The following is a 12395-nucleotide window of genomic DNA, read 5'->3' as shown; positions in this document are numbered from 1 at the left end:
ACATTATCTACAATTACACAGGCTATGCAGTATTTTTTTTTACTTTTGTGACCTCTGTGGTTTCACATCAACCTGGAAAAATAACAACTTGCTAGTACCTGATTTAAAAAATAGAATAATAATATTAGACACTATAAAAAATGTTAAAATAAAAAAAAATTCCATTTTTACAATCTTCATATATAACCTATGGTACAGTAGTGTGTGCAGTACACATTTAAATGTGCTACGACAGTAACTATTAGCAGTTCCGATAATGTGTTGAACTCTATTAATGATGTGTTATAAATATTTACAACAGGAATGCATTTAAAGCTTACAGGTACTTACATGGGCTCCACTCCAGCAGTCACATTGCTGCCTGTGAAAGAGGTGTGAATAACGCAAAACTACGCCTATTAATAACCTTTTTGTCAGACCTTAGTGAAGTAAATGGAAAGTTTTTTTCATTTAAACACATATGCACGTAATGTTAGATTAGTGGTGGGGATCATTTGACATGCTGAGAGATGCAGGCTCTTCCCAGGATCGGACATGTTTAGCGAGGTGTGAGTGTGTCTTGGAGCCCAGGTCAACGCCTTGAGCTCATTGTCATATTCCTTAACTGTAACCCAGGCTTCAGATCATCTGTCTGTAGACATGTTTTGATCAGACACCATAGCAGCCGCACAGAGATGGTGGAAAAAATCCTCCCCCTCACCCCAACCGGTCACAGAAGATGGTTGCCCCCCCCCCCAAAAAAAACTGGTTCTGCTGGAGAGTTTTTCCTGTTAAAAGGGAGTTTTTTCTTCCCACTGTTGCCAAAGTGGTTGCTCAAAGAGGGTGATATGATTGTTGGGGTTTCACTGTATTATTGAGGTGTCTTTACTTTACAATATAAAGTGTCTTGAGGCAAGTGTTGCTATGATTTGGCGCTATATAAATACAGCTGAAAAACCAAATAAGGTTTTTGCATGTCCTTCATACACAATGCCAAAGGTAGTCTGATTACAAAGGTTAGTCTGTTGCTTCTCACCTTTTCTTCAGACTGTGTCAGGCCCCACAGTAGCTGTGCAGCCATGGGTCCTGCTGAAATGGGGTATAGCCAGGTGCAAAACGGCTTCCCCTGTTACTGGATCTGATTTTGGATCACCATCTTCGGAGTGAAGTTAGAGAGTCCTAGTTATTCTTTTCTCACTAGTTGAATTCTTTTTCATAGCTTCAGCTTTTCTTCAGCTTAGCCTGGTTCGGACTTTAAACGTGTTGCACTAATTCACCGGTGTGAAGAAACAGAGGAATAAAAAAGAACGGACTATAGAGCTGTTTAAAAGCCTTTTATTTCTGCCTCCACCCTTCATTCATCCTTCATACCTACAGAGTGCCCCGTGTAGTATATCCAGATTCCTTCAAAGCAGGATTAGGTATTTGTATATATCCAGAATAGCCTAAAAACCTATCCTAAAAAAGTGCCTGCACTCAAACACTCAAACTCCCTTCGCTTTTCAGAATGGTCCAACAATCTGTTTTCTGCTTATACACATAAGCCATCATAAAAAATATCGATTTTGTCTTAATTATAAGCTTCTTGCAGACTTGTAATTATTAATGGCCCGGTCATTTAGGTAGTTCCCAAACGTAGTGAAAATCAGTGTGTTTAAAAGCTACTATAATTAATACATGTTGGCTTGGCAGCTATCGTACCCAGCATCAGTCATGCAGACAAGTTTTTCATAGCTGCTGCCAATATCAAGTTCCCTGTCACATGCATTAGTCAAACTGTTGATATAAAGAAAGGTTCTTTAAGGACAGCCTCATAAATACCTTTAACATTGCTTATTCTCTCCTCCTGCCAAACAGCCAGAGGGTTCAAAATAAAACTAGATATGCCAAGTGAGCTGGCAGGAAGACAATGCTCTTAGTGAGCTCCTCGGTGATCTGGGCCATGAGCTGGTGGGGGGAGGGGGACAAATTAAAGAAGAACACTGTGGACCGAAAGGGCTTAAGGTAATGATTTATGGCCCCGGGATCCAGCGAATGTTTCGTCATATATTAAAAGCATCTTCTTTTTTTCTTTTTAATCGACTGGAAGCCAAGACGCACTTTTTGCTGATTGTGACTTTGCCTAAACGGGAAGCTGAATGCTGAACATCTGGAGTACTCACTGCGGCCTCTTCACTGTGCATTTGTGACTTCATTTCTTAGCGGCTGCTTCTAAAAAGGAAAGTATTCACTGCCACTTTAGCCTTACTTATAGAGACCAATTAAAAACTTAGTAGAGGAGAATAACCGGAAGAACTAATGTGCTTTAATGCAGTGACTAAGAAGTGGCAAATTACAGTCATGAAAAAACATGTAACAGCTGCCACTATTGGATGCTGATTTGCATTTATTTAAGTAACTACAGTCACAGTTTGTACACATTATTCTTGAACACATTTTATTCATACCAGGCCTGTTTTACCTTACTGTTGGTTAACAATGTGTCAAAATTACGGTGTCATTTTAAGTACAACATCAAAACAGCAACGACAAAAAGAAAAACACAAAAACATCTCAGGAAATACAACATTAAATAAAACACACACGCAACATTTAACAAAAGAACAACGCTACCAAAAAGATTATATATATTAGCAAAAAAAAAAAACTTTTGCAATTTTTGTATATATTTGCAGGGTGTTTTTATAAGTTTGGAAAGTAAAGTTTTGTTGTTGTTTTTCAGAATATTCACGATTGTTGTTTTTGTAATGTTGTGTTTGCGCTCGTTGTGATTCGCATAATGATTTGCAGCTTTGCAGCAGCCCGTACGAATGTCTGTGACACAGCTGTTGGTCATGTTCCCAGAGGTAGTCGTTTCTGGGGATCTATTGTCTCAGTACCCTCTCTGTCTGCTGTTGGTTTTCTGGTTCCTTTGCATTTTCAATTACTTCTTGTCTTATTTTGAAAAGCTGTGTGTCTCCAGTGGAGCTTTACTTGTGTTTCTTTTCACCTATGTGTGGACTGTTTGCTCTCTTGCTGGCTGTGTTTCATGAGACTCTTCTTGGACTCCTATTTCCTTGTACCTGCAGGTTGGACTTTGCGTTTAACTGGTTATTGGATCAGCCATTAAAGGCTCACTTTTTGTTTATTGAACCTGCCTCTGTTATCCTACACTTGGGTCCTCTCTCCTGTGAACCCTGACCCTGATTTTAAATACATCTTTTGTGGCTTCTTCAGCGCCAAACCTGCATGAACACAGGTAGCCTTTATTTCTTCTTGCCAATGTGTAGTTAGAGAACATGTGAAGAGTCAGGAGGGGTGAGATGGCTGCCTTCTTTCTGAGTGGACACGTGAAAGTCAAGGCAGAGGTGAATAATGATGGTGAGCGTGTCCACTTTTGAGGTGAAAGTTCAATCCGATCGAATAAAAAATTTGAGGAAAAGGGCAAACAGACCGCAGACCGCCACCTTTACAGTGAGATGCTTATTTCCTAGGCAACAGAGCCGAGAGCAACAACACAACCAGTCCCGCAAGAAAAGATTTATGCTCAACATCACTCATTACCACGAGATGTTGATAAGCGTTGCCCACACTGACGGCCCAAAGAAGCACATCTCAGCAGTCTGACAGAGGCTGCTGGGCTCTCAGTAATGAGGGAGCCAGACAGCCGCCTCACCTCCTATTTGTCGACTGATGGAAGTCTTGTTTGGCCCAGCTGCGTCTCCATGGAAGTGGCACCTTGAGAGGCTGCTCCCCGCCCCACCTCATCCCTCACCCTCCCACCAAGTTTCTCATCACATCCCGGTGAGAGGCTGGAGCTGCTGTGAAACACCAGCCCCTTGGCACAGAGCCCAGATGGCATTTTTTCCCCTGCACGACTTTTATCTGACCATAAAGCACAACCCAACAAGGGCAGAACCCTCAGAAAAGCACCATTAAATGCTAAGTGAAAAGAGAGCAATTTAAAATCCCCCCTCTTCTTCTTCTTCTCCCTTTTTCAACCTCCCTTTCTTTACCATAAGCTATTCTCAAACCTGACTATAAAGAAGGCGGCTGTTAATTGATATTCAGTTTGGGGGATTAAAGACCTACGTGGACAAAGCTGTTAAATATGTGCTCAGAATGGCGATGTGAAGAATGCTCTCTGATGCTTTCTATTCATGTGACGGCTGCAAATTGCCTGCAGTGTGATCTTGGAACAGCTTTTCCTGAATCAGCCACTACAGCAGCAGAAGGCTGAGCCCCTGTGCTGCACATTTATTTATTTATTTATTGCACATTTCTACAGTTAAAACTCTTTGACAATGCCGACTCAGCTGGAAGATGAGTCTCACAGTTGGTGAGGGAAGCTTGCATGACATATACGAGTTTAAACCCTCAACTTTCTATCAGCTTCCAGGGGTTCACTCACTGTCACTGCAGTAGCACGACGGGGTGGGAGTGTGTGAGTTCCTGCATGTTTAGCATGGGAAGCAAAAACTGTTGGTTGCAGCAACTATTAGTCTAACCTGCATACATTTAACAACACGCTGAACAACGACAAAAGTATGTAACATCAACCGACACTGAAGCTCTAATGGGCAAATGAGACTTGTACGTATGAAATGACTAAATGAAGATATACACTCTGCGAGCACACAAAGGCTCTCGAGACATGCACCTGCTGCTTCCCACGCAAACAAAAAAGTTGGCAAACACAGTTGAGAGCAGAGCTTGTGCAGATGTAGGGATGCTCTGACCCATACTGGAGAAATTGGTGATGGCGGTGTTGAAGAAACGACCTTCATAACACATCTGTAGCTCAGGTGGTAGAGCAGGTAGGCTACTGATTGGAAGGTTGGTGGTTCGATTCCCTGGCTCCCCCTGGTCTGCATGCCAAATATCCTTAGGTAAGATACTAACCCCCAGTTACTCTCTGATGCATCCATCTGAGTGTAAATGTTTGCTAAAAAGGACAGAAGAAAGTGCTTGTGTGAATGAGACATGTTGTATAGAGTGCTTTGAGTACTCTGGGAGAGTAGAAAAGCGCTATATAAGAATCAGTCCATTTTACCATCTTGCAGCTTCTTTTCAATCATTTATTCTGTAATTCTTCTGAAGTGAGGCCGTCATTTTTACCACCACCAGATACTTACTGGTTAAGACTTTGTGGCTCCATGATGTAGTGGTAAACATTTGCCTTATGTGTGAAAAATAGTGGTTTGATTCAAGGAGACACAAACTTAGCCTCAGGAGGTCATAAGCTAGTGTACTCCTAGTGCTGATCCCAAGCCTGGATAAACAGGAGAGCTGTGTCAGGAAGGACGCCCAGCGTCATGTCTCTGCCAAGTAAAATATGCACTTTGGCAACCCCCTGGAAAATGAGGGAGCAGCCCGAGTTACCTTTTCCTAATAATACTCAAACATCTATAAAGCAGAACGAGAGATAAAAGGATACTTTTCATATCTTTAGTAGAACTACAAGTATTATTAGGGGTTTGGGCTCTGTTATCCTATTCCTACACTCTTACAAACTGCCAGTTGTTACTTCCTTGTCCTACTGTATGTACACGATATTGACAAATTACTCACTCACCCACCCATTATCATTGAATTCGAGTGTTTCAATCACTTCCACGGCCACAGGAGTATGAAATCAAACACCTCGGCATGCAGACTGCTTCTACAAACATTTGTGAAAGGATCACATATTTAAACTATGTTGTGATTTTGTTTGTAAGACACTGACACTTTACAGTACATGGACAAAAATGTGAAGAGCATAATGTCTAACCTGGTAATTAAGGAATTCCTAATGAGCTGCTCCTGTGACATGTTGATACAGAAGGCAGATCCATAGATAGATGAACGATAGATGTTAGTTACATTAGTTACAACCATTGGCTTTATTTTTATTCTTAGACTTGAGTGGCTTTGTGTAATAGATTACTATCGTGAAAGTTTCACTGTTCACAATCAAAATCACTTTATTTTCTTTCCTCTTCCTTTGTATCAGCTTTGTTTTGACAGCTCTCACAAACAGAAGGTTTGAACCGTGTGTTTCATTTCAGATGCTTCAGAGTGCCCAGCCTTCTTTGACTCACTGGGTGGAGTGCTGGAGAGTGCTTCATCTGGGGACTCCATTGCAACATTGGAGGGGTGTGATTGCGAGGAACAGCCTGATCTAAACCCAAATGGTGTTTTATTGCTGGTCTTCATCATGCACTGGGCGTGGGTTGCTGCTGGGATGCTGCTGAACTCAACTGAGGATATGGTCAGGCAGTGGAAAGAAGACTTTGAGGATCTCCTCAATCCGTGGCAGAGTCAGTGGACGACGAGGAAGACTCACACATTACTGTGGCTGAGTAATGCTTTTGAACTAGCTAAAAAGCTCTGTGGTGGCGGGACCCTGGGGTAGATGAGGTTTGCCCAGAGTTCCCAAAGGCCCTGTAGGGCTGACATGTCTCTGCAACGCTGTGTGGAGGTCTGGGGAGGTGCCTCTGAATGGGCAACTAGAAGAGGATCACACTCCGCAGCCTCCCCACGAAGATCTACGCCAGGGTGCTGGACAGGAGAGTCCGTCCATCAGTAAATCACAAAGGCTTTGCTTGCAAGTATGAATAATATTATTTAGATTCATAATTGAGCTTGTTTGTTGAATTATTGAGTCTTTACAACAAATGACATTATTATTTTTGTCAAACCACTAGAACTAAAATATGTCGATTGCCTCTTTTCACTTCATTGTGAGGCAAAATCACAAAAATCGTGTCCTTGTCCAAATACTTATGGTCCTGACTGCATAATTAGACAGACTTGGCAGAGGTGCATGCATATTGTTTCAGCTGTTTTCCCTATTAACAACTGCAGGTCATGAATTGGGTCTGTGGGGGCTTAAATTTGGATGCAGTTGGAAAACCAGTTGAAACCACTAATTAAGCCTGTCCATCAATATCATGGGCCACATAAACTGCCACTGTTTCTACTCTATAATCAAAGCAGAGCTTGGCTTCATGCCCCACTTTAAGTCAATAGAAATAATGAGCAAAATTAGGGGATGCCTCTGCCAATAATGATAATTAATGCCCCATAAACATTTGCAACCTAACAAGGTCTACTTAGACAGGTCAATCAAAAGGCCAACTCAAAGGTGGTTACACACAAACCACACATGCACAGCGATGCAGATGAGAGCCCCTGCCTGCTGTTTCTGCAAGGGTGAAATAAGGATAACACACGCAGCAGAGAGAGAGAGAGCAACTCGTATTGCTTCTCAGGTCCTATGACAGAGGTTAAAGTACTCGAAAACAGAGGTGGATTATTGATTTTTACATAGAAATGAAACACTGTGGGATGAGATGAGGATCAGATGTAATGAAGAGCACAGACAAGGTGGCCTTGTCTGAAAATTTCAGAGCAGAGGAATTAAAAGATGGTAGTTTATTTGACAGACTGATTTGAGCATGTTAATGTATTTCCACGCTGTCTAATATTGATTAAAAAGGTGTGTAAAAAAAGAGATTCCTTTTTGGTTTTGTGTGACAAACAGGCAACGATACCGAAACTTGGTCTTACTATAATATATTAAAGTGCATAAGGGGAAAAAACCCCTGATCAGATTATTCACTTTACACTAAAGAACAATCAAGCTCATGTAAATAGTGTGACTTTCTATTTATCGCCTAAGGTGATACAGTGAAAACAAGTCATCTCAAGTTATTTTGCAGAATTACTTTTCTTGCCCAGCAGTTTCTCTGTCCACATGTGGCTATTCTTTCCTTACACTCAAAGTGCACATACCTCATTCCCTTTTGGTTAGGTTACAAAAACCATCTTCGTTACAGTTTTCTCTTCTACTAATATTAACAGTTTCGATGCTATAAGAGAAACGACACTGGCTAGCACATCGGTGCCAGAATGATACTGGCTGCATTGAGTTTTTCCTTTTCAGTCACCTTTCTCACTGAACATGTGTTAATAGACCTCTGTGCATTGAATCATAGTTGTTATTAATCTCTGGCCATCTGCTGCGACCGGTTGGGATGAGAGAAGGAAGACAGGATAAAGACATGCTGTGGAAGAGAGACAGAGGTTACTTCCTGTTAAAAGGGAGTTTTTCCTTCCCACTGTCACCAAAGTGCTTGCTCATAGGGGGTCATATGATTGTCGGGTTTTTCTCTGTGTGTATTATTGTAGGGTCTAGCTTACAATATAAAGCGCCTTGAGGCGGCTGTTGTTGTGATTTGGCGCTGTATAAATAAAATTGAATTAAATTGAATTTTGAACTCATACCAGTGAGCAAACATTAAAGCTGAGTTTTGAAAAGCATCGTCGATCCTCAGCCGGACTTGTGTAGAAAATAGAACTGTGAGTGCAAAGACTACTGCCAGTGACAACAAACTGTTCAGACTCTCATATTTATCTTGTGGTCCTCTGGAATGACCCAAACCCCAGACTGGGCACTCAGTTAGTGAAATAAGTGTTGATCCCCTACACTTTCTGACACACACAGATTAGCTGTGTGCGTATGTGGTACACAGATTGCAATCAATCAGTTACTCAAGATGCTCATGATCTCATTTTGTGTATAAAGCACACCTGACAATAGAATTTCTTCCATTCCGACTTCTCTACCACCATAGACAAGACCAAAGAGGTGTTACAGGACATCGGGGACAAGATTTTAGACCTGCACAACACCATCTGCAATTGAGATTGTATATATGTGTCGCCTTCAGTGTGGCGCTCCATCAAAGATCTTGCCTGAAGGTTAAGGATGATCATGGAGAAAGTATCAGCACAAAACTACACAGGAGGAGCCTGTGATTCCCCTGCTCAGGAAGGCACATGTACAGGCCTGCCTTAAGTTTGCCTGTGAAAATGTAAGTGATTCAGAGAAGGCTTGAATCACATGCACGCACAGAGGTTTAAACATTATGGTTTGGGACTGTTTCTCTGCTAAGTGTGCAGGAGGACTTCTCCGCATTGAGAAGCCAGTGGACATTGCTGTGCACCATCAAATCTTTGATAAGAACCTTTTCCCCTGAACACTGAAGCAGTCATGGGTGTGTTTTCCAGCATGACAATAACCCAAAACATACCACCAAGACAACAGTGGTCACCTGGAAGATGTGAATTTCCCCAATGAGGGACAATAAAGGATATTTCTATTAAAAAGTTCCTGTATAGATGAGTGGACAAAATCCCCCGAGATGTGTGCAAACCTGGTGATCAACTACAAGAAACATCTTACTGCTGTGCTTGCCACCGAGGGTTTCACCACCAAGTACTAAGTTTGTATGTTTTGCTTGGGGATAAAATACTTTTTTTCACTTAATGGCATCCAGTAAATGTACATCTTTTATGCTATGTGTTTTGTTTCTTTCCTTTAAAATAAAACTACCATAAAAATTATAGACTGTTCATTTTCTTGGAAGTGAGCACAGGTACTTAAAAGGTCCTAAACACTTCAAAGACTGTCATTCATAAGCAGTGAATGTTCTTATTTAATGTTTTAAACTTTTGACAAAGATTAAGTCAGCATAGCTGCCAATAATGCCAATGTGCCAAAAGATCAGGCTACAAACTGCCCTAAATGCTCATCATTTTCTACCCCCGAGTTGAGCCGATACCAGCTTGGCACTGGTTTCCTGATATGGTCATTTCCAACATGAGAAGGTGGAGCTTTAAAATACTGCCCCCAGTTTGTGGAAGCTAGAAAAGGGGCAGTCAAACAGAATCAGGTGGGCTTCTGTGACGGAGGGGGTTTAATTTCCAGTTCATCCTCTGAAACAAGCGGTTTTAGCTCTGTGGAGGCTGCATAAAGGTCAGTATTTTATATACGTGTGTGTGTGTGTGTGTGTGTGTGTGTGTATTAAACTCGAGCAAAACTACTCCACAGCAACAAAAACAGTGCTGGAAAAAAGCACAATAGGGCCCCTTTAAGATGGATCCGTTTGACTCGAAACAGCTTGAGCTCTTGTGCAGGATCAAACATGTCAATATGGCTGACAGTCAAACTGTTTCCACTTGTAGGTTCTCCGTGCAAACAGCTTATGTACAGCAGCACTGGCTCAGCCATCAAAGGGCCAATGATGTGACAGGCCTGTGGCTGAAAATGTGGCTCATTGACTAAAAAGAAAGAAAGAAAAAGAGGTAAAAGGAGGCAGACACAACTGTAGCAGACTAAGTGTCAACTAACAGCCGAGCACTGGTTCAGACAGACGTGCAGGAATGCACGAGCAATTGGAACTTGTCAGTGCTTCATACCGGGCCAATGACAGACAGCATAAATGCAAACCACTGGAGTGTGCTCGCCAAGCTGCTATTCAGCCTTCACCAAAGTTATTTGCCTTTATGCAAAAGTTTGGCTTATTTTATGATCCTACACAGCTGTTAATATCAATACAGAGGAACCGGTATATTGTAGAAACCAAATTCTCTACAAATCATTCCCAGTGTAATGAAATGAATCCATTTTTTTCCAATGCCTTACAGACTGCATCGTCTCGTTGCCTTACTACGGCAGGGTTTACGTTGTGATCTGAATGGCGTTAAATCTTTAGAAGAATTCTTCCTGATTTATTGGGCTGATAAATAAAATGTGTCACTAAAAATGAGTTTCAGGTAGGACTGAAAGGACAAAGCTGCGCTCCTTCACCGATGTAGTCAGGAGCGGGAAGCTCGAAATAAAATCCGAAGCATGGCGCGACATCTCTCAAGATGCACATCATCTCTCGAGATGCTGCGCCATGCTGCGCAATGCTGGGAGCAATGTTTGGGAAAGATTTCTGAGAATGCTTCCTGGCGTCATCACATGGGCTGTTTGCAGTAATCTGTGTTCCTGGAAATTAGTATTACTCCAGGAAATTAGACCTAAGTCACATCATTAAAAAGCTCCACTTTCAAGCTGCTAAAACAGAGTCCCCGTTTCGTATTCTTATTATTGCGGCCACATGCTGCACATTTGGCGTTTGCATCCGCACATTAATGAAAGTCTGCTTCCAATAAGCTGCAGAATAGCAGCTGAAGCAGCGCAGCAGGACAACACGGAGGGGAGAGACGAAGTGAAGTGCATTGGGATTTTTGTGCAAACAAATGAAAAGTCAACATCAGGCAAAAACATGTTTATGTGGCCTAAAAGGGCCATAAATAAAATTTTATTCTCTCAATTTATTAACAAGCCACAGGAAGTCCATGACCGTCTACCACAGCACTTAAAACATCTCATTCTGGCGCAGTCCACAAAGACATGAGACCCATTTGAGATCCTCTTGAGCCGCTGATAAATCTGAAGGCTCTCTTCCTCGCTCTCACTTCCTTAGAAAAATAAAACAAAACGTGGAAATACTGTACCAAACTGGAGGCGGAGCGGCAGGGTGATCCTTTTCACACTGAGAAGGGTGCGTTAGAAAGGGCTATGAGTGCGATCAGGGAAGCTTGAATCAAACTGCAACAACAACAATAATAAACTAGGAAAAACCCTCAAACTTTTTTTTGTGTGTATGTTTTGTTTCGTTTTTGCTAAGCCGAAGCAGAATGTGTTTGGCTTTCAACCACTTCAGGATCGCCACCGTTTATCCATCAACTTCTTCTCTCACATTACGTTTCCCCCTCCCAGCAGTCTGCCCTCTCCTCCAGAGTCCTCTATCGTGTTTTGCTTAAAATAAAAGTGAAATAATATTTATAATGATAAAACCTATAGCAGCAAAAGAGTAACAGAGGAATAACAGCTAGAAGCGAGTGACCCCTGGATTGATAAGGAAGGCATGGGTTAAAGAGAGGTCCATGAATTTCTGCCCGGGGTGTCGGGCCTGCGATGAGGGAGAGGCGCCTCGGCGACCCTCTGAGCTCATCTTCCCTCGGTGGGCACCCTGCCGAGGGCGGCCATGATGCGGCTGAACCGTTCGCACAGCTCCAGGGTGGAGTAGGTGGGCAGCTTGGGAGGGTCGTGGAAGCTTTTGATCTCCGTTGAGCAGTCCAGCAACTTTGGGAGGAAGTCTGTCAGCTTCTCCTGGAGGTTAGCTGCAGTCAAGAAGTGAACAGACAGAAAATAAGGAACTGTGCAGGCTTCACCATGCAGTGAAAATCAGATTTTCAGGGCCATTTTATTAGTTAGAAAGGATGTCTCACAAGTGAATGCATGTGTAAAAGTCACAAGAATTGGGGTCTGGGTGACAATAATCTCCTTTTCCTGAACAGAGGTCACCATCTCTGCCGACTGATGCTGCAACAGCTCAGCCCTCTGCAGCCATCCATCAAAAAATGATTCTTTCTTCTCGGATCCTCTCAAAACATCTGGTTATGAGGTCATCACTTCCAGTATACAACAATACCATTTCAGTTATTTCAGTTTCTTCCATTTACCAGTCAGTTAGAAATACAACTGGGTTGATATCTAATTGTGGATTATTCATTTCTATGTCATAAACTCATTCATGATCAGATTGATTGGTAAT

At 42.2% G+C, this 12395-nt stretch overlaps 1 protein-coding gene across 1 annotated transcript in view; it reads right to left on the bottom strand.

The window, feature by feature from the left end:
* Window positions 1–11058: 11058 nt before the first annotated feature.
* usp25 (ubiquitin specific peptidase 25) overlaps window positions 11059–12395 on the bottom strand; it is a 33461-nt gene continuing 32124 nt past the window's right edge. The window contains 1 exon segment of the mRNA XM_005454589.3: window positions 11059–11961. Within this exon segment, the coding sequence (XP_005454646.1) occupies window positions 11789–11961 (173 nt within the window). The 3' untranslated portion in view covers window positions 11059–11788.

Source organism: Oreochromis niloticus, linkage group LG10 (genome assembly GCF_001858045.2).
Source record: "Oreochromis niloticus isolate F11D_XX linkage group LG10, O_niloticus_UMD_NMBU, whole genome shotgun sequence".
NCBI classification, from domain to species: Eukaryota; Metazoa; Chordata; class Actinopteri; order Cichliformes; family Cichlidae; genus Oreochromis; species Oreochromis niloticus.
This window is presented reverse-complemented; position numbering and strand designations above follow the sequence as displayed.